Source organism: Borostomias antarcticus (genome assembly GCF_949987555.1).
Source record: "Borostomias antarcticus genome assembly, chromosome: 15".
In the NCBI taxonomy this organism is placed as follows: Eukaryota; Metazoa; Chordata; class Actinopteri; order Stomiiformes; family Stomiidae; genus Borostomias; species Borostomias antarcticus.
In genome coordinates, this window is record NC_140248.1 from 18,281,767 (window position 1) to 18,305,814 (window position 24,048).

The window sequence follows — 24,048 nt, forward strand, 5'->3', positions numbered from 1 at the left end:
AAGCCCTGCCTGTATTTTGAATGACATTGCAGACTGGCTTTAATCCAAGGAATGTATTATTTAGTCGCTCAGGATGCCAAAGTCACAGACTGGCCACAAACGCGCTCAAGGACATAGATGCGAACTTCGTCCCCGCGCAAACTCGCATCAACAGCACACCTCAAAATCCAAGTAAACAGTAGCCTACGGGACAGATTGCTTTTTACATCATCGAAGCAGGTGGTAGGGCTTAAGAGTTAAACGCTTTAATTTTGAATTTAGCCCCGGCATGGGTGAACCTGTCGTCGCAACTAGATTGGACGCAGTCAGAGAGCCTCTCCAAATCTTATTGCGCACTCACAAGTGAAAGTAGAGCGGGGATTTGAGACTGACGATCTCAGAACCATCACTTCAGACGGACGGTACGGCCTTCTGTTTTCGCCTTTCGGAGGGTGAGCACAGTTGTGTTCATTTTAAAAGGCTACCTTGTTGACTTTGTAGTTGCAGACTGCAATACATCTGTTATAGCCTAAGGGAATAAAGAAAACATTTTATAGGCTAGATCTTTGTGCTTACTTCTTTGTTTTTACATAGGCCTGTTCGCCTATAGATCACAGGTGTTTTACAAATATTTTACGCACAAATAAGCCCTGTTGTGCCATTTAGCAAAGAAGTCCGTTTGACCGAAATTGTGGAACAATGGAATGGGTTTAAATTATTTTTAATGAATTCGACACATTTTGCTTTCCCACGCCTTTTTAAACTTTGACGGCCACCGCGTGCGCCGTTTCTGCAAGTCTGGAATATGGAGAATCCAGTTGGATTAGGAGGAGTTTGTGACTCCCCTAACATAGTTTTTCGCGGACCTTACCAAAACGTTTTTCACAACGTGCGAGTTGCACTGCCCAATAGCTCCGTCACCGAAAGCTTGGACTATACTAGTTCGAAGTATAGCTTCTTGCAGAATAAACACTCCTGGGAGATGCGTCAAGCGAATCGGCAACCACCCCGCAAAGACATATGGCCAGGGATTCACAATTTGGATACCGAGGTGAGAGAAAGTGACAATGTTGGCTTTTCCAGAGCACTTGAAGTGCAAACAAGTCGTATCCATTTTGTTAAAAGCTCGTCAGAAACCAAAAACGTGTTGAAAGTGCCAGACAATGCAGACGCAAGTGGTTACGGATCCTGTCGCACTTTCTCGCAGGTCTGCTACTCGGAGAAACAGTGCTGTCAACCAGCTGTTGCCCATCACAGAAAGGAGTTGAGTCCTAACAGTGACGCCTGTGTGGCGAACAGTTGCTCAAATTCTGCCTGCACCGCCATCTCAGAGACAGCGAGGGAGCTGTGTAAAGCTGTCTCTGTCTCTCTTGGACTTACCATGGACTCGAATGACATGAGCGAGCTGGGACCTAACCACAACCATTCAATCGCAAATGACCAAACTCAAGAAAACTATTTGTTTGAACTCCCTTTAATTAATTGCCCTGGATATGAAAAAAGCGTGTCACTGACAGGTTACAAGTGCCCCGTTGACCGTGATGACAGATCACTACAAAACGATACAGAAGTTCAGATGAATGATATTAAAGAGGATGCAGCGACTCTCCAGCATCTCGGCTCTGCGCACCACTCTATGGATGAACAAGATTTTGGACTGAGTGAGAGGAGGGATAACCTAAGCCCTAAAGAAATCAAAACGTCTCTTAGTACAGAGGGAGCACGCTCTCCCTCCTGCCCCTTTGACCAACTTTTGTCTGCAAACTCGGCACACTACGGTCAAGCTGACCCGGACAACAACTCGCCCCATGTGTTCTACAAACCCCGTGTAGACTTACAACTCGGTGGAGAGACCATGGAGGACAAATATGCCGACTACCTACATCAACAGTACAGTATGAAGATTAAATCTGAGGTCGTCAATGATGAACCTACCGGAGCGCCATGGGGCCTGCAGTACAGGTACAATGAAAACCCTCAATATGGATCATCAAGACAGACCATGAATGCATACAGTGCTTCACCGGACACTACATTCATATGTAACCCGTATGAGTACGACAGAGGAGGTCTCGTGCGTCACGAGCGGCCAGCCCCTGAGCCGTGGCACCCGGGTGGGATGCCGAGAAGGATGCCGTACCCGAACCCCAACTGTATGAAAAATGACGTTGGTGACTGGCTTGATGTCACGTACAGTGACCCCAGGTAGGTGTTTGATTATGCAACCTACACCAAAATCCAATAATTATGAACACCAGTAGGCTGTTTGAATTAGTTACACATAGCCTACATTGTCCTGTCTCCCAAAAGCACAGTTACCCATATTGAGCAGTAAAGTAAAATATATTCAACCGTTTAGTGTATTATTAATTACATTTACTTGGTAAATCCTGGAGGAAGTCTAGCCTACAAAAATCACCTGTTCTGCTGCTTAGGCTACTCTATAAACTGCCATGATGCGACTGATAGGGAATAAACTGCCAAGTCCTTTTTCCAGGGATTATGCAATCAACGCATAAGGAGTTCGTTCATATATGGCCTATAGGCACTGCTTATCGTTATCATATAGAAATTGCCCCTAACCTTTGTTGGCACGTTGGTTATGTACTTTTATGGTTTTGTGGGAACCAGAACCTGAAAAGTTATAAAAACTAACAAACCCTTAAATGCACACACGCACACGAATACGCGCACGCACACACACACTCTCTCTCTTTCTCTTTCTCTCTCTCTCACACACACACACCCACACACACACACACACACACACACACACACACACACACACACACACACACACACACACACACACACAGATAACCATCAACTTGCAACTGCCTTGTCACCTTCTATTGTGTGTGATTGTTCGCCCGGGAAATCTCCTGACGCACAAGGAGTGTATGTCAAATTTATTAAATGTGACATTCATTTGCTTAAAATGTTCCATTGTAGAAAACTCCACTATTAGACAACTCGTCTTATTGCTGATCTGTTTACCTGTTCTGTTTCAAACAATGGGGAGAGATGGTTTCTTGTTTCATGATTATTGCTTATAGTTTTATTTGTGTTTGATACATAGAGAAAACGGTATTCAACCAATCATAGATTAACTTTCTGCAGTACTGTGTCACTCAGGTTTTGATTCAGCATAGAATAAGATATGAACAGAGAGAGACTGCCTTAGGCAGTAGTGAAAAATTCACTATAACAACCTGTTTCCTCCTCCTCCCAGGAGACAAGTCATCAAGATGCAGTGTATTGTTCTCAGAGCAGTAGTTCAGACTGAAATACATCACTAGTGTCTTTATATACCCAGCATCTCATAAACCATCAGTTCACTATCTAAGAGCTATTCTTCTTCCGGGGATGAATCTGATGTAGTAAATTTGTGAATTATGTTTATGGTGTAGATAACAAGGTTACAATGGTGAACCACTATAATTCACACTTGACTTGACAGTAACCACATGTTATTCATACATTGGCCCGTTAACCATTAGCATTACTTGGATGAGCCACTTAATGCATGTACATTTTATAATGATTTGAATGGATCCATTGCAAATGGGTTGAGCGCATGTTTTTACAGTGCTGCAGATATCAAGGGTTTGCTCTGCAAGGGTCTGTATAGTCATGTGTATTACTGGATCTTGAATTTAATTCTTAGTATAGAAGAGCGAGATGCTATAGGCCTCTGAAAGTTGTTTTATTCGGGTTCACTTGTCTGTTCCAGCAATTGTGCTGTGCTTGGTATGAAAATAGACATTGAAACCCCAATACTTATTTTTGGGCTGTTCCTTACATTTAACTGCCATCACCTTGTCTTGAGAGAACTATTAGCAAATGTTAGACTGTTCATAAGGATGTTCTGTATTTTGCCATTAGGAATCTTTATGTAGGCTACAGTATTTGACATAGCAGTACCCGAGTTATTGCTTCAGAGTTTACTGGGCTACATAGTAAGCATTATTTCATGAGCTATTGAGTGAAAGTACTTTGTATTATTTAATTCATGATATTCTTCAAAGTTCATTGAGTTATTTTTTGCATTTGTTGTTGTGTAGTTGCATATGAACATGTCTGTGACAGATTTTCATACTACAGTATGAGTACGATATTCTACTGTAACCTACAGCAGCTACCATAGTTATGATAAAGCAATAAACTTAACATTTTGATCTAATTTTAATCTAGAGAATACTATTCATCAACACACTTGTTCACAAAAAAATGTTACAAACATCCATTTAGGTGCTGGTGCAGGACAAAGTAAGCTCATAGATCCAGCTTGCTGCTCTAGTTTACAGTGCACAGTAAACCATGATGGAGCGGCAAGCTGTTGTGCAAACTTTTCTCTTTGTTTGGATCATTAACACAGCCATTTCATTAGAGTAGCCTATTAAGAATATTGGGTGCTATATACAGTACTAACAATGAGGTATTTGGCCTTTGCACAGCACGGGATGTGTATTCGCTCCACCGAGACCCCTACCCAGTGTAGAATTATTAATCTCTGTGGTATTCCATGCTGCAAACTTGAATTATACCTCTCAACCACGCCCTCTTCCTGATCAGTCTCACCCCCACCGGGAGAGGAGTAGGTATTGGTCTCAGATCCCTGTTGTCCTATTTGGTTGTCCCTTCCTTGACTTCATGGCTCATTATTGCTACGAAAAACACAAAAACACAAAAACACAAGCGGCTGTACTGTAGTGCTTTGTTCCTCCTCCAGTGGAGTTGTTTTGCATTTGCTTCATTAATTGAGGAATATGTGTTACCTGTGTGTGCTTGTGTGTGTGTGTGTTACCTGTGTGTACTTGTGTGTGTGTGTGTGTGTGTGTGTGTGTTTTCCGTTATATCACCCACCTGTTATATCACCCAATTTGGTAGTAAATTGGCAGAGTGTCCAATTAATTGTAGCGTGACCCTAGAGTCGAGATGAAACTAACCACCCCCAGAGAACAGCGGCCGTCTCTCTATGGGGCCCAGCCATACTTGGATCCGCTGAGACCGGGGCCCGGTGGGCAGCTGCAGTGAAACACAATGCATTAGACCACTACGCCGCCACAGACTTCCGTTTGTGTGTGTGTGTGCATGTGTGTGTAACAGAGAGAGAGAGAGAGAGAGAGAGAATGGGCAACATATTCAATTTTCTCCACTGTGACTGTTGATGTCCTGAGCTGGTGTAGATATTAAGTGAGACGGCACATGTACTACGGTTCTTAGATTATCTATGGAGATTGCATGGTGCTACAGTATGCTAATGACAACTCAGATGTCGAAGACACTTCACATAGGGCAAAATGTTATATATCGGGATGCAAGGTTTAAATTAAAAAAATTAACGCATCACATGATGTACAGTACACAAATCAGTATCATTTTAGCTTCAGTTTGTAGATTTACTGTAAATGTATTTAACTCTTATAAATATTTAGACGCATTAAACATGTGACAACACATAAATAGGGCATCTGTTAGGAGGCAGTTAAGATCAGCAGTTAGTTATTGAATCAGTCACCAGAGTACTTACCAGAATATCCTTGTTCAAAGGTGTAATTTTTTCAGCCATCCACATTTAAGAAATGAAAAGCAATCCTGGGTCAGCTTCTACTTCTAGTCAACGGTTTCTACTCATGAATGAACCCTTCTGGAATCGCCTTCGGTTGAACACAACCACTGACCACTACAAGATAAAACTCAGTATGTACTGTATGTCTTGTGATTCATACAGTGGATTTTGGGGGTTACTACTGGGGCCCATTTTGTTGAATAACTACTTTGTACAGGGAAAGGTAACTGGACACTTTGATTGGAATATTTCCTTCAGGTACAGGAAGTAGGAAGTAGTATGTTATCTCCATTTCCCGCCATAACTAATAGATTAATTACAACAAAATATAACACATCCACTGTGTCAGGTGGCCACTTACAGTATATCAGAATTTAAACTTCACTTTAAACGATGACTTTTCATTCCAGCCATGAAATGAGGCCTAGAGTACTTATTTACTGTTTTTTGTTGTGTTGTTTTTTTGCATGAAACAAATGTTTATTTAGTTCCATTTCTACCTTCTCATAGTTTCAGATTGATTAATTAATTAATTTCCTCTCAATCCCCAGCAAACATGGCATCATAGCAGGTTTTGTTTATTGTTAAAAGAAAATAAGTGCCCCAAATTTCATGTCTCCCAAGTGAATAGTTTCTGAGCTTATGCTAGACTAAAACGTCTACGACTAAACGACTAAAAAAGTTGAATCAACTAGTTTGCTTTACTCCCGTTGCTCCCACACACTGCAGCTGGTTAATTATGTCTTGGCGCCAGTGGGCTCTTTGTGAACATCTCAATTTGATGGCAGTTACCGTATTCTTAGCTGTTAGCTTTGTCCTCGTCTGGGTTACACAACCTTGACATTTTGCGTTGCGCGTCACTGAAGTATAGTTATGTCTGCACACACTGTCCAATCTCTCTCTGTGCTCATGGCTGCAGCACAGCCCCCCTCGCCCCCCTTTGTCCTGACACTGCTGTTCACACCTTTCCCACACTCGCAGCAGCCATCACACCCTCTGCCCCGCTCGAATGGGAAATCAGAAATCCTTATCCAGACTGCGCACAACTGTCTGGATTCCCCGGCGAGGATATCACCCCGAAAACTCTACTGTGAAACAGCGAGAACGTGAAAATGATTCTAGAATCAAAATCTGTGAATTAAATGAGTTTCGTTTCCTTCTTAATAACAAATGTAAGTGTTATGTTTGATAACAGTAGTAGCAGTAGGCTAGTAGCAGCAACAGTAGTAATAGCAGTAGTAGTAGTAATAGCAGCAGCAGCAGTAGTAGTAGTAGTAGTGGTAGTAGTAGTAGTAGTAGTAGAAGTAGCAGCGTAAGCAGCAGCACTAGTAGTATTAGTACAGTAGTATCAGTAGCAATATAGCACTAGTGAGGTCTCAGTTGTGTCCTATAGACGGATACACTGAATGACATGTTTTTATGAAAGATCTGCCAGTCCAGATAGAAGGTTGGTTTCTGATTGGAATGGTGAGTCAGGTCATTTTGACCCTTGAAAGTCAATGGCTTTTTTGTACTCGCTCTTTGCACTGTCCAGTCTCATCCCTGCACCCTGTCCAATGTTGTCTCCATGTTATGAACCACTACCGGAAGCAAATTCCTAACTGTTACGGAAAGCAAATTCCTAGTATGTTGAAAAACTGCATGGCAATAAAAAGAATGATGATAATGATTATAATGATATTGATTATATTTCATTATGTGTAGCAGGGGACAACTCGCTGAAGCAACATACCTGACATATTAATATTTAAGCTGACATTATGTTCATATTTAACCTGACAATGTTTATATTTAATCTGGGCCATTTGCTCTGTGCTGGACATCTAGAAAATAAGCATTTGATTCATGGTCACTTCTGTAAAAAAAAATAAAGGCAGTAAATAGCTTATTAGTGTTAGTAACAAGAGAGGCTCAAGTTAAAGTGTACTGACCATTTTGGATAAGAAATAAGATACCCCCCCCCCCCTCCTCCACATACACACACACACACACACACACATAATGACTGTCCCTGATTGAACGGTGCTGTTGTGAGATGATGCATATCTGTAATAATTCTGTTGTTTCTATGTTTAACATACTGTACAGGTTTGACGGTGGCAGAGAGCACATGTTCCCCATGGAGTTCTTCTTCCCTCCTCAGAGAACCTGTCTGATCTGTTCAGACGAGGCGTCCGGCTGCCACTATGGAGCTCTCACCTGTGGCAGCTGCAAAGTGTTCTTCAAGAGGGCTGCGGAGGGTAAGTGGCTAGGGCTGGGTATCGATTCGAATTTCAAGAATCGATTCGATTCCGATTCACAAGGTTCAGAATCGATTATCACGATTCAATTCGATTCGATTCAATATCGATTCGTTTAGTGTTACTAAAACCTTTTTCTTTTTTTTTTGCTGTAACCTTAATTACATGACTTCCAAGTTATGCAGCACATCAATACTAGGGCTGGGTATCAATACTGATTTCCAAAAATATATGAATGAATGAATCATTGAATGAATAAATGAACTATTCATTCCTTCATTTATTCATTCATTCATTAAATAAAAGATCCATTCAGAATCGATGAATCGATTTTTTAAACCCAGCCCTATAAGTGGCCATGCCCTTACCGAACTCAACACACAGATCAGCATCATTAGTGGAAATGGGATCCCCATATGACAACAGTAATTATAATATGACAATAGTTATTCATTATAAGGTCCTTACAAATATCTCAAAGTCTGTTTTCCTTGGAAACTGTCTACAAGTTAAGTTTAACTCCAATGAGAAATCCACAGTTGCAAGTTATCTGGCATGTCATACATAAGAGACGTAAGATGTTCTTATGCACAACAATCACCACATTTTAGCTTGCCTGTACTGCTACTGTACCGAGATCAACTTATAAGAACTTAATGGAACTGTTGAAAACTCTTCAGAGGGCATCCACACTATGTGAAGTGAGGTTATTTAATTTTTATTGACTATATGATGGCACAAAAGGGACAACGTGGGGTACTGTCAATGCTATGAATGAATGAATGACTAGCAGTCCTTACTTACTTGTTCAAGATTTCCTTTCTCAACTGAACTGTGAGCAGAAACCTCATAAAGACCATTGAATCATGCCTTGTAAAATACATATTTTATTAATGCAAAATGCTACTATAAAGAAATAACAACCGGCTTTTAACAGAATGTTAGTTGTACTGTATGAAACTGAATGTTGTGTAAAACACTGGTAAAAAAAGAATAGAATGAATGCTCAGTGCACAGCACATTCACTCTGCTTTTCGTGCACAATATTAGTGTGTCACCCTCTGAGGAAGGAGGCTGATCCATGGTGCCACACATCTGTCACATATCCACGGTGTCAGGGAACGAATACTCTGGTTATTAACAATATTTTGTGTTTTTAGGGAAACAGAAATATCTGTGTGCAAGCAGAAACGACTGCACCATTGATAAGCTCAGAAGGAAGAACTGCCCGTCTTGTCGATTGAGGAAGTGTTTCGAGGCTGGAATGACTCTTGGAGGTATGTTGGATTCATACAGTATACAGTACAGTATCTGCCTTTTTATTTTGCAAGTTATATCCTTTTAACTATCCATTTTGTTAAATATTAATTAAATATATTATTTGCAGTTAAAAGAACCCCACTTCACTCTATGCCATGGATATGAGATATCTCTAATGAATGCATGTGCACACAGTAAAATATACTGTACAGTGCATGGTTTTAACTTCAGCACATTAAACTCTACTACTGAACAGTCAGAAGGGAGAAACCTACTTTAGGTGATTTTTTTATTATTATTTTTGGTCTCTTTCAGTTCAAGTAGCCTATTTGATTTTCCTTGACTTTCCCATCCCCATATTACACATCACAGCCAGGTCTCCTGAACTGCAGAGTCACAATGGGGGGCAGGGGGTGTTACTGCTAATCAAGCCCTGACTGTGCCTTAAGGCAATTTAGACATATTCCATTCACTTTTCCTGACTGGCCCCCAGATGTGTTCATCATATTAGGCCCCTGAAGATGGACATGTAGTGGACTAATTTTAGTTCCGTGTTCAATTTTCACTCTCCTCCATTTTCAGTGAAAATTGTGCAGGGAGGCACAAAGATGACATGAGACACGCGAATTAAAGGAGCGGAAATGCTGGTAATTTAGCCTCCAGCCTCTGACAAGCCCATGGGGGGGAAATGCGCCGTAGTGCTGTGATTGTCAGGGAAAAGGCACACCCATTCTGGCTGTAGTTAAAAAAGAGCCCCATCTCCTTTCCACTCCCCTCTCCTAGATACTTAACACTCTCACTGCACTTTCTTACTGGTAGGTTTATGACAGTAATTTTGGATTTGAGAAGAGATCTTCAGATCTGAAAGGTTCCTCTCTGATTACAGAATAATAACGCATTTGTTGGATTTATTATACCTGGGAAGTCGAAGAGAATTGTGAAGGATCATTGCATGCAGGTCTTCGTTTGGAACAGAGAATTCCATATTATGTTGTTATCCACAGAAGTATAATTACAGCACATCCCTAAATAGAACCTGAGCAGCGCAGTTCATTTTACTGATCCACTTAAGCTATCTCATTTTGCAGATACATGGGTAAACTGAAAAAAAAGCTAAAGTAAGGGAAATAGCATCGAATAGCCTGGTTGAACTCTTTCTGCTCCCAACCTTCTCACATGCAGATGCAAAACAATCTGAATTTCCTGCGGTGACAGGCTAGACTTAGTAATCATTTGGTTGATCTTTTCTTGCACTTTTGTGAAAACTTTGTACTTGTATAAAACACAACAGATTGTGACATGCATACAGCACAATATTAACGTATTTAATTAATTATGATAATCAGTTAATTATTATCAGCCCCTAATTACTGTCAATTAATAGTAAATTTTATTTGATATTGTGCTGCTGTAAGGGGCACATCTGAAAATGTGCTACAGTACATGATGAGGATACTAGAGCAGTATTTATTTGCACACCAAGCAACACCGCTTCACTGTGTAAACTGATGCATATATGCAATAAAATAAATATTTGTTACTAAAGATCTCAGATGATCTAAAAGTGATCAATACCTTAAATAATCACAAAGCTGTCTACAAGAGTTGCTCGGAAATGAATTAAAAAATCCATATACTGCTTATATTATTGTTTCACCTGTTGCTAACCTGTGGTTTATTGTCTTTGAGTGACAAGAATGTCAACTCATTGGCTTGGATGATTGTTTGTGTTGCCCTGGCATCAGTTTAACGAGGTGTGAGCCTAAAGGTCAGTCCAACCTGACCTATTTACTGCGTGCTACGCACAGATTAGTGCCAAGATAAGATACCAGCCCATGTGTTTTCACATGGCTGAGAATTCTGGAAGGAATTTGCAATTATTTTTTTCATCTGAATAATTTGTATTGTATCATCAGAAATGTGAATGTTGTGCTGTACTGTACCTGCATGTTATTAGTGAGCATTTGGGGATTATTTCCAAGTGACTACAGTATGAGCCAGCCGGGCTCAGGGGGTCTACACTACACATTTGGTCATAGAACTTTCAGGATTTAAATAATGTGTGATTTAATGTAATGCATATATTGATTAATCTCTAGATTCATTAATTTATCCAATTTCTTGGGAATTGAATATGTCAGGATTGCGACAGGTGTCCCAATGCATATCAGTAACGAATTATAGCATCTATTCTGGTCCTGTGCTCATAAAACCTCAAGGATCATGCCAGGCAAGATTTGGAATGGTTCTCTCTGGACCATTGTGTGTGTGTGCTCATAAAACCTCAAGGATCATGCCAGGCAAGATTTGGAATGGTTCTCTCTGGACTCTGGGTTGTAGTGCCTGTGGGGGGGGGGGGCACTACAACCCAGAGTCCAGAAACCATTCCAAACCCAGAGTGAGCACACACACACACAAACACACACAACATCCCATTGTATAATTAACTATGGTTAATTTCTTCCACTTTAACCAAGACCTGCAGCACTATGCATGCACCTCATATTTAGGGGAATTGATAATCCATCACTCAGTTGCCTCTATGCTGTGGATCTATAGTGAAGCTGTGTGAATCCCACTATCCTCCGGATTTTATCTAGTGGCCGACAGAGCTCAACTAAACTTCTGACCGTGGAGGTGTGCAACACCAAAAATATCTTATCTCTACCAGCAAAACTCTTTTAAAAAAAAAAAGCTAGTTAACCGGGTGAACTTAGAGCTTAGCAACTCTAAACAGCTACTGCTGCCTGGCAGCCCTAATTCAATTGAGTGAATGGTGGGTTATATACTTGGCTATGCCCTGACTGTAGTTATAGGATTGGTTTCAGCACATATTGTTTGTGATATCTGGCAACTGATTAGCAGGATATAATTATTTCACTTGGGTTCACTTGGTTTACGGGACCTATCATGCCCGTAGGGAAGGAGTTAAAGGCATAGCACTTGTTTAGGTAAGTGGAGGGTGTCAAGAGTCAGACATCTGCCATTAGGTGAAAGGAAAAACTCACACCTCACACCTCTCTGCAAAATAAAGATGTAGTTTTGTTGTCAGTGAAGAAAAACGGTATTATTGAAACGTTGCCTAAACCATCTGGGAAGACAATGTAGACATAAGTGTGCAGCTCCCATAGCCATTGTTTCTCAATACCTCCAATTAAAATGTCACATTTACTGTATGCGGAAATATGAAATGTGTAGGCTACTATGCGTTTTCTGTATCAAGAATGTGTACTGCATTCAATACACATTTTTCGCCTGTCGTTTTTTATTGCAAATGCAAGACACTATGGTGTAGGTCAATAGTCTGATGTGTACCTGTATGTCGGAAAGGAATCGTGCTCCTCTTCAATTTCCCCTGGTTAGGACCAGACTGATGAGTATGTACTGTATAATGGGTGAGGGATGCACTGATGGATCCACTGTCCACCATTTGTCCTGGTCTGGCTCATCTGCTTGAGTGTTTTTCATTAAATATCGGTCCATTTTAGTTCTCTATGTTCTCTTGAACACGTTCCACGTCCGCAGAAGCAGAATACATTTTTAGATAGGGACGGACGTCTGACGTAAACAGGACTTAATCAAAACCAGGTCTGTTGTGGTGAGGAATTGCGACAGAAACAACCTTATAACCTTATAAGTATCTTGTACTCTAATGATGCCAGTCATGCTGACAAACTTTTTTTGTTCCAGGACGTTTTTGATAACGCCATCACAGCTGGTTACAAAAACACCACCAACAAGTTCCTGTCTCCTCTATCACAATCAGACTTTGAGCAGGATGATATTTCAGACGTTCCATCATGTGACAATGTGACATACAATGTGATTAGGTGACATATCTCGTTACCGTGACATCCTCTCGAGCACTGGAACGCCTCACTTTCTCATCGGTATTGCGTGTGTAGCTCATGTATCTAGCAGTTCAGCTTTGCCATCGATATTCATGATGTCGAAGCCCCTTTTAGATACTCTGTCCTAAAAGCAGGCGAGTGGCTCAGTATGGTGCGCTGCCCACTGCCTTCCAGGTGGGGATTTCAGTGCTACACTTGAATGCATTATTTTTCAATTGAAGAGGGCTGTGGAAAGGATGGAATTGGGAATGAATTTGTCCTTGACGACCACACCTGCTGTACTCTACTCAAGCAGCAACGTGAGCTTAGTTTTCTGCGCTGACCTGAGCAGGGAGATCTGGAAGCTTATAATGAAACAGTATTCTTGAAGTCGCACTGAAACGGACGTTTGAGATCATCTTCCGTAGTTTGACGTATTTCCGATGCAAACAAGCTATGAGGGTGGGACATATGTTTAGAGGAATTTGATTGGAACATTGATAAGTGTACGGGTTTTAAGAACTTTAGACAGATTTGATAGAAGGATAGTGTTGATTGACGGGTGGATGTCGTGAGATTATTGGCCTAAAATCTAAGTTACCTGTTGTCGTCATTGCACGTGACCTACCGTTTTCCAGGAAGTAAGAAATTATATACTTTGATATAAGATTACAACAAAAGTAGAATTTTGTAAAATTGGCATACATCGTTGAATAGGTGAACACTATGACCAATTATGTGAACCAAAATGGGACAGAATGCTTTTTTCATTTCAGTGCGACTTTAAGCAAAGCTTTGCATAATCTTATGTGTGCAGTATTCCTTCACTGATGGTGTCTTTGATGAAACAAGCCCAAAATGGCTCACGAGAGCAAAGAATCTGAAATGTAAATAGAGATTTTTTTTACAAGTGAGATTATTATAATCACAGTTTATTTGTATCTAGGTTTTGTGTGAACCTCATGGTGAGCTATCCTTTTTAATTGATATTATTGAAGTATCTCAGTTACAGACAGCAATTGTGCTGCTACACCATTGTGGTGAAATATTCCATTATGTCAGATCTGTTTGTGCGCAATGCCCCTCCTTGTCTTTGTCTCATTTCATGACTTTCCCTCCAGCCCGTAAACTGAAGAAGATCGGGCAGCTGAAGACACAGGAGGAGGACCAGTCCGTCCAGGGACCTTGCGACGCGGTCCAGTGCGTCTCCCCCAGGTCTGGCCTGAACTTCCACTCACAGCTGGTCTTCCTCAACATCCTGGAGTCCATCGAGCCGGAGGTGGTGAACGCCGGGCACGACCACGGCCAGCCAGATTCTTCGGGCGCCCTGCTCACCAGCCTCAACGAGCTCGGGGAGCGACAGCTGGTCAAAGTGGTCAAGTGGGCCAAAGGCTTACCAGGTATGTTTCGCACAGTACCATGTACAGTATGCAGTGGAAGGATGGACAATAAGTTTGTGAGCTTTTTGTAAACATTCAAGCTGTCTGGCTCGAGGGCAATTTCATGATAAATCTGTAGTTTGTAACTTGGTTCTATGTGGAGCTTTAACAATGCATTGTGCAACAGTTCTTACTCATCAGTTGATACAGTATGTACTCCTGTTTAATGAAAATGGGTCTGGTAGTTTTTGCGTAGTCCTGGTCCAAAAAACGAATGGCGGTGAATGGCTGGCCGTGTTTTGGTGACTCGTGGACCCGCCCCGTGATTCGGTCCCGCTTCAAAATGTAATGGATTCTAAGTTGGACCGTGCTACACCCTTCTACCGAGTTTAGTGAAAATCAGTTTAGTTGTTTTTATGTAATTCTGCTATCAGATGAACAAACAAACAAAACACACGCCACTGAAAACATTACCTCTAACCCTGCGCTGTCGCTGGGGCGGACGTAATTACGTAGTCTTGCTAACACGATTTGTGAGGTTCTTAACTTAAATACACAGTAACTATCTGCAGATCTCTCCAAACTCGCTGTCTCGCTATTAACTCACTCCAAATCACTCTCACTATAAGCAACTAACGACTATCTGTCTGAACTGTTAGTTACTCAAACTGTTACCTGCTTAGCTATATACTGTAGGCAACGCTGTCTACATCCACCTCTACCGACAGTGTTTGGAGTTCGACGTTAAGAGAATGTAAAAGCACGTCACAGAATTAATTTCAAACCTTTATTTATACTCAAGGTTTCCCTCATTTACAGTGATGACGAGTTTACACAGAGACACAAATCAACAAAACAAATGCAATGTACAATAATAATTAAAAACAGTTACAGGTTGAGGTACATAGGTAGAGCCATGGACTTAAACTGTGACTGAAGGAAGGACCTCAAGCTTTAGAGTCTGTTGTCAGGTATTCCAAGTTTAAGGAGCATCATGGAAAAAAGCAGCCCTTCCAAGTTCAGAATGCTCTCAGGAAACCCTGAGAACAAGCCGATCATTCATTTGATTGGGTCTGGTAGGTGTCAAGACTCCAGTCCAACAGAGATGAGATGTAAGGTGGAAGTTTACCAATAATGGCTTTGAGAATAAACAAACACCAGTGATAGTTATGCCTTAGAGAAAGAGATGGCCAGCCCAGAATGATACAAGCAATAAAACAATGAAACAATGAAAATAATAAACCAATAGGAATCGGGGGGGGGGGGTATCTAAACCAAGGTTTAGTAATAAATTATACTGGGTCGGTTGGGGGACCGGTACACTAAAATTATCTACTAATCTAATTTATCCTATGCTACATTTAATGACTCTAAGCCTATTAAATCAAACTAACTTCTGAGCCATAACAAATACACAGCTGCATGAAATTGCATCTAATCTCATGTGGCTTACGATGTTGTTCCTAGGATTTCGGAACCTGCATGTGGATGACCAGATGACAGTCATTCAGCATTCGTGGATGGGAGTGATGGTGTTCGGCCTGGGATGGAGGTCCTATAAGAATGTCAATGGCAGAATGCTCTACTTTGCACCAGACCTTGTGTTCAATGAGTATGTGCAGCTGTGTGATACTGCATCCAATTATCTCCGCCAAATTATTTGATTACCACCAGAGTATCCAGTACACTGTGGTCACTATTATATTTAGAGAGATTTCCTCCCGTGGGTTAGCTATTGGCTAATGTTTGACAGATGCCAATTTCTCTCTCTCTCTCTCTCCTTCTCTCTTTCTCTCCTTCTCTCTCTCTCCTCTCTCTCTTTCCCACTGTGTATCTGTCTTTGATGCACATGAACATGCACGCACACACGCACGCGTGCACACACACACACACACACACCCACACACACACACACACACACACACACACACACACACACACATTCACCTAGGATTTCATGTTCACCAAAGGGTAGGCCTGGGTTTCAGAAGCATTTATATTTCCTTTTTTTGTACGGTATTCTTTTGTCACTTGGACAACAGTGAGGAAGATTCACTTTTTTCGATTAAATGCCCAATGGTGCAGGTGTCAGGAGGTATACTGTATGTTGGGTATGTAGTGAAATCAGAATATATTTTTCAAAAACTTAAAACAGTTTTACTGAGGAAAATGTATAGATATGCAGTATAGTAGCACTTAACTGCAATGGGGACTACTGTACCTCGTCATGAATTATTATTGGGATTTTAGGTGAGAACTGTTCTGAGCCTGACTCATCAGCAATGAGCCCAACATCAGTAGAATGTGCCTTTCCTTCAGCAATTCACCTTAATCATTCAGTGTTACACATCCTGATGTGTTATCATCTTATGTAGGGGGTCACATACCGCTCAGCTAAAATGGCCATAGAGAACAGATGTAATTCTCTTCATCATAAGACAGTCACACAGAAATCCCACCCCTGAACCTTGAAACTCTTCCAATGCCTTGACAGAATACACCCTCTTAATGTAATCCCCCTAGACCCCCCACTATCTCCCCTCTGCTCTTTCTCATTATGCTAGTTCTAAACATGACCTCTCACTCCCCACGCCTAGTTCTTATCATGACCTTTGCCCCCCTGTCCCCATCTCCCCCCAGCCACCGGATGCATATCTCCTCCATGTACGAGCACTGCATCCGGATGAGACATCTCTCCCAGGAGTTTGTTCTGCTGCAGGTTGGTTCTGCTTCATTTATTTTTATGTGTTTCTTGCGCTTTGTCTTGATGCTTTTAATGTCTTACGTAAAGCACTTTGAATGGCCTTGTTGCTGAAATGTGCTATACAAATAACCTTGCCTTGCCTTGCAGGTCACTCGGGAGGAGTTCCTGTGCATGAAGGCCCTGCTCCTCTTCAGTGTCAGTGAGTGTCAGGGTTGCTCAGGCCCGTTTTACAGACTGTGGCCAATCTCAAAACAGCCCTCATTGACAGGCGCTTTAATACACATCCGCCAGCCTGGTTGAGCGGCCGGCGCTGCTCTCCTGAGCAACAGAACGTTAAGATCAAGGCATTTCCTAATATCGCCCGTCTCTTGCAGTTCCGGTGGAAGGTCTTAAGAGTCAGAAGTACTTTGATGAATTGCGTCTGACGTACATCAATGAACTTGATCGTCTCATCAACTACGGGAGGAAGTCCAATGGGTCACAGAGGTTCTACCAGCTGACACTCCTCTTGGACTCCCTCCAGCCGGTGAGAGTACAGTATACTAAGTCTATTTGGTTACATTAATACATACAGTATCATAATATGCAGGGGTTAAATTGGGCCGCAGCTACAGTATCAGGGTCTCAGCCCGGGCCATGGGTTCCCAAAAGTCATCAGCCTGAACTCAACTCTGGCACATCTATCATGAACATTTAATTTAGGTTTACTTTTTTCAGTCTTTATTGTTAAGAAGGCAGCCGTGTCATTTCATCATTAGAATAAATCGCAATTCATTTTAGTTATTACTTTTTCAGTTAGCTAATGTTAGCCAGCTAGCTATACTGTATTAGCTGAATCAACCCATCTAACATGGCAAGTTCTCACATCGGCCATGATAGCTACATTATCTAGCACAGCATAGAATTAAGAAGAAAAGAAGAAAGCGTTGTAATTGTATTTAATCAAGAATACTTACATTTCAAAGGTACAGGAGGTAGAGTAGATCATTAAAAGAGTAGTAAAGGGAAAATGCATGTTCAGCCCTGTTTTAAGGTTACTTATGATCATATACAATGGTATCTTTGAAATCGAGAGTTTAACATGTTTTTGAAAGATTTTTCAAGGTGCCCACCCACATCCATTGTATGACCAAAACGGTGGAAGAGCAATTATCAGACTTCCTCAAAAGTGCTAGTTTTGTCAATGTTCTGAACCATTGTATATGATCATAAGTAACCTTAAAACAGGGCTAAACATGCATTTTCCCTTTACTACTCCTTTAAAGGCGTGATATTTTCTATTTATGAAGCAGCACTAAGCGCTACCATCACTGCTGCCACTACATGCACCCATGCGCACCCTTGCCAACCCCACTAACACAGCCCCCGCCCACATAACAAATCCCAATTTAACCCCTGATAATATTATACTAAGTAAAGCACTTACTGTACAGTACAGCTACAGTATACTGTAGTATATCATTATACAATAATGAATATCAGTAGTTATTTCAATCATTATCTGAAAATTTGTGAAAACATCAACTCAAAATTATTGAACAGCAATTTCAACTGTGTGTCCCTGTTTTTCTTCTCTCCAATTGCAGACTGTAAGGAAACTCCAACAGTTTACATTTGACCTCTTTGTCCAGGCCCAGTCTCTGCCCACCAAGGTCAGCTTCCCAGAGATGATTGCTGAGATCATCTCTGTACACGTGCCAAAAATCTTGGCTGGCCTGGCCAAACCAATTTTATTTCACAAGTAGTGGGATTGGTTATTGTCTGAAGAAAATAACAGATCTGATCCAAGCTGCCTCTAAAAAAAAAAAACAGCCACGGCTGCCTGCTATTTCTTTCTTCTTCTACTTATTTTTTTATCTGATAGCTCAATGTACCATTTTATAATCATTATATCATTGCAGTAGGTTGTCTGGCTTAACAGACATGATTGAGATAATTTTCTCAATTCGGCAGCAAGGTTTAAGCATTTATCTAAAGAGTTGCAAAGTGTCACCTTGTTGACAGCCCTGTCTCCTATATTTTTTGGGGAAGGGGGAAATCACACAATACTTATAGGGATATGTCCAATGTGAGAATACCATTGTTTAACTCTTCTATGCACATCTTGGAACATGTGTTAAGATTTATGTACACTTTTAATAATATTACCACAAGGGATGCCATGTGGTAATCGCCAAATGCTCTTTTCAAATTCATACACAGGAGACTATCTGTTTTTAGTAACTGATATTTGTATCAGACTTTGTACACAGTGCAGTTATCTTTGGAAGAAACATTTACAATGCTATACACTACTTCTGGCTCCTTATCTAGGTATTGTAGAATTATACATTATACATATTTTATTAACATATTGCGCAGCTGTTTTCATGGTGCTGCCATGTTTTCATCAGTTTGAGAGAAATGATTTACTTATTTGCTAATTAAAATCAGAGAGGGTCTCTTTCAAACATGTCAAGATCATACTCAAGGTGTTTAAAGCTGCTTAAACATGAGTTATAGTAATTGTAATAATAACAATTGGATTGGATGGTACAGTAAGTGGAATAATCGTCAGTCAAGCCGAGCATACTGTACTTATGATTTCTCCACCAGTTTCAATGCTCGGAGCACTGCAGGGTTTTGCTTGCTCTCGGTCTGTGAGTACAGACACATCTGAATAAAGAATAACTGATAATCCTGTAGAACTGGAATAAGAGTCAGTCAGTGTCAATTCAAGTCTTACCTTAAACATATGATCTGCATATTTGATCATGGCTCTTGAAATGGTACAAGCATGGTGTGTAGCGATAAGTGACCATGTAATTTGGAGTTTATGGAAAACGTACTGTACATGGAAACGCAACGGCTCATTTCACTTGCGTTAGTTCAATTACAACGTTCATAATGTGAATATGATCACACTACAAAGCTAGTGACCTTTTCATTTTTGTTGACTAACAATATGATAAAAAACTTTACATCCTCCTTGCAGTACCAAGGTCCTTGTTTCATTTGTAGATATTGGAATATTTTTAAGCTTTAATGACTGCATGCAAAATCCATGTGCCCTTTTGTAATTTTCTAATAGCTTGTGTATATTGCAAGTTCAGTCCAATTACTATAATGTTGTTCAATGAGTAATCTCTCTCACCTCTACTTGCATGCTCCAAAGTCATTAGTGTCAATTGAGTTAAGTGAAATTCTTTTTTTACGTTGATATATTTGATAAAGAATGGTCTTTTCCAGAAGCTTGATTTAGAGTTTGAAACTACTACAGTACAGTAAATGCCTAAAGACTATTTGCACTATCTAATCACAACCTTCTAACATTGCTTTAGAACTGTACCAAAACATGCCTTTGTAAACAATACTGTTTGTACTTAAAAAGAGGGGAAAACAATGACAGAAAAATAAAACGGTGTGTTTTTTTTGTTGTCTAGTTCAGAACAATATTGGCAACTGGTTCCTTTCGGAATTAAAGGATGGTACTAATTTGAAGTCATCTTATCAATCAACTGTCCTAAAGGGGAAGTTCAGAATTGTTCCATTTTGTTGTTTATTGATGGAGAGCATTTTCAGCTGATTCCATTCTGTCCTTTTTGTGGGCATACACACTTTGAGCTAGCTCAACGTAATGGTACCAGGGTATCATCCAAACTCACTGGTGTGTGTGTGTGTGCTCTGACATTAATAAGCAACACAGGGCAGGCCTTATTTGGGAGTGTGAGCCTACCCAAACTCTCAGACCATAACCTTCAAGTAGACTGAATTTAGTCTCGCAGACGGAACCTACCCCCGCACGTATCGCATAACTTACGTATTCTAGCTTTTAATTGCTCTACTCGATCAAACCGCATCATATTTTAGACTAGGTAACACCCATTATCATGATTAGGGTGTAACATTTTCCTGTAATTGTTTTCAATGTCTTTAACTTGCTGAAACTTTCATACAGATCTCTTAAAAAAAACAAAAACTTTTAAGAACATTTTCCTGACCTTGTCACTTGATGAACAGATATGTGGTGTCTTTTGAATGGAAGGAGCAGCAAAATTGAATTTACCAGTTGACAGTCTAAATACTGTAAGCCATGGAAAGAATGGCCTGTCAGAAGACACTTTGTATTTGACAGCCACAAGCACTATGCAAATACGTGCATGTGTTTACCCATTTATAACACCATAGCTGCTCAATTAGAATATGTATGACTACTAAAATGTTGGCAAGTGTGTTATAAACAAAAAAAACATTTTACCCTAAATTGACCATTTTAAACTGTTGAAAAACAATTGTGTTCCAGATATGAGTAATTAATTGAACTCTCCCCCACCCTTACTGAATAAGGTCAAAGTGCCTGAGGTTAAGGTAATAACATGTGACATGCAAAACTCAAAGCTTTAAAACTCCAAACTATGCTGGCTATCCAGAAAACTAAGTCTAATTTTGCAGTGTGTCAACTGAGGCCATGCTGATAAACCAAAACTAATTTTAAAATGTAATAATCTGTTCATGTGTTTGGCTGCTGCCACAAAGATGCATAAGACTACTGTACTTTGTGTGTGTTACCATAGGAAGCCTATAGACAAATAACCATATTTCCATTTGGATTTTTTTGGGAGAGCTTGATCAGTAACAGATGTACAGACCATCCTAATAATAATGTGTGAATGATATAGTACATCACATGCGAGTACACACCGTATTCTATGTAGTGCTCTGCATTTACCCTCTTCTGATGTAAAAGTCAGGAGACTGAGATTACAAAACAATAACACATCTGTACAGTACCATATAATTCTTCATCTGTAGGCTTCAGGTAAGCTACAGAGATTTGCCTTGTTAAAATATGTTAAGTTACAGCTAAAACTGTTATTGATTACACTGGCCATTGATACATACCATTGTGCTAACAGTACAGTGACTAATTGGCAAGTCTAGGCTAAAATGATAATATAATGAATATATAGTAACTAATTTTATCCCTAACATTGCTGCAAACAGCAAACACTGCATCCATATTGATTTGTCTAAGCGTTATACTGAAAGATACACTCCCTACAGCAAGCCAATGGTCTCAGTTTACTCAAACATATTATTGGAATTGTTGTAAAATATGAAATACCAGAAATAATTCAGTCACAATCATCACAGTAAGATTTTTTTCTACTTAAACAATATCAAAAAACTAAATTGAGGATGCTAGATTTGCCCAAATATTGATACAGCAGTTTTGATTGAATACTGTACATCCATAAACCATACCATAACCCCTCTGAAAATACTTTGTCTGCCACTACAATTGAAGCAAAACAAATCTTAGAAAATAGTATGCTAATCAGAATAGTAGAAGGAGAATGGATACTACAGTACATTATATATTTGAAGACATACATACAAAAGATAGGAACACATTGGTGTTTTCATTTCAGCATAGCTGATTCTTTTTGAAGAAAGTTTACTCAATTCATTTCCCCATCCATACTATACATCAGATCTGCAAACCAGTATTAATTGAAAACATTAGGCTGTTGTTGATCAACCAAGGTGGTTTATCTAATGTTAAGATGTCACACTATCGAGTGAGGTTTATCTACAACATCCCTGTGCGTTAATGATAGACTGTAATAGAAATCTTGAGGGAGAGAAGCGGTTCTCTGATTATTTCACCATCACCAGCTGTTCCTTCCTGCCCAAGCTCTAATGATGCTTCACAAGGAGACATCGTCTTCAGGGGAGTCTTACACTCAAGAAAGATATGAAAATGCTAAATGTATTTCTGCAATTGTTAAAAAAACACCTTGCTTTCATTTATTTCTAACATGCTTTTACATTGGAAGAAGCAGATTGTTTTGTCCAGCAATAAACAATTTTTCATCATTTACTTAAGTTCATACATATGTACCATGTTTGAGGATCGGTGGCAGAATGTACAGTACAGAAAATCTGTCTAAATTGACATGTTGATGCTGTTTTATTGCTATCCAATTATACTGTAGCAAGTACTCTAGGTCTAGGTCTAAATGTACATAGTTGTATGTATTTATAAACAGTATGAACCTGGTTGTGTGTAAATTGCACTATGACTGTAAATATGTTTCTGATTAGTGAACACCATCTATATTGGAACATGTTTCTTCTGAAAATCAATTGTTAATGATTTTTACAACCCTCTGTGGTTTCACTGAGTTAAGTCTTTTGTGAGTTATGTATTTCTAATCTAAATTGCTTTTAAATTTCAAGTGCAAAGTTGCATTTTTAAAGACAACTAAGGTGATTATGACAATTGGTTTTGTGACTCCTATTGTGGAATGCATCATTATTTCAGAATTAATTGTAAGTTGGGGATTCCTGTAAATTGTTTGTGTTCTTTGCATATTATTAAAAATGACAAAATGCATGCCCTGGTCTTCATTTTTCCACAGTGAACAACCTGGTCCAAGTGGCACAGAGAATTATTTCAGGAGTTAATGTACGGTAGCTTATCTTCAATATAATGTAGCAGTGGAAGTGAAAAAACGTAACATCAATATACCTAACTATGAAGAAAGCATCAGTATGAAAGGTTGGGTTGCCGAGGAAGATGTGTCTGCTCAATATAATTTATTTATACCAGTATAACTAAGCAACTTCCTAACCCATACTTATCAGACTAGTACATGACTACACAATGGAATGTAGCCAGCCCTCTCATGAATACTGCAGGCTACCTAAAAGTTATTTCAGGTTAACTTCTTGTGTCAAAATGTTAGTAAAGAGTCATATTCTTATATACAGTATCAATATAATATTTTTTCTTTAATATGTTTATCTTCATGCTTATACAGTACATGGGAAATCTTTTCTAACAAAGCTGTGCAAATTCTACAGAATGTATCAAATTAATTGACACTTGATTTGGAAATACTTTTTCAAAAGATTAGTTGCAAAATGACAGGAGATTTTAAGGATATCTAATTTCAAACATAACTCATAAGTGCACTGTTCTTTCAGAAACAATCAACTACATGACAGGGGGAATTGGATGTTTCATCTGCAAATAATAGCAGAAGCTAAAACCAAGAAACCTATACAACATTGTCTTGAAACATTTGAAAAATATATT

At 39.8% G+C, this 24,048-nt stretch overlaps 1 protein-coding gene across 1 annotated transcript; it reads left to right on the forward strand.

Annotated features, from left to right (window-relative positions):
- Positions 1 to 211: 211 nt before the first annotated feature.
- ar (androgen receptor) lies at positions 212 to 23,292 on the forward strand. Its single transcript, XM_084450512.1, has 9 exons — positions 212 to 2,184; positions 7,640 to 7,791; positions 8,952 to 9,068; positions 14,003 to 14,281; positions 15,728 to 15,872; positions 16,901 to 16,979; positions 17,112 to 17,163; positions 17,339 to 17,490; positions 18,551 to 23,292. Exons 1-9 carry the CDS (start codon positions 785 to 787, stop codon positions 18,707 to 18,709), a joined length of 2,535 nt encoding a protein of 844 aa, XP_084306638.1. The 5' UTR covers positions 212 to 784; the 3' UTR covers positions 18,710 to 23,292.
- Positions 23,293 to 24,048: the final 756 nt, after the last annotated feature.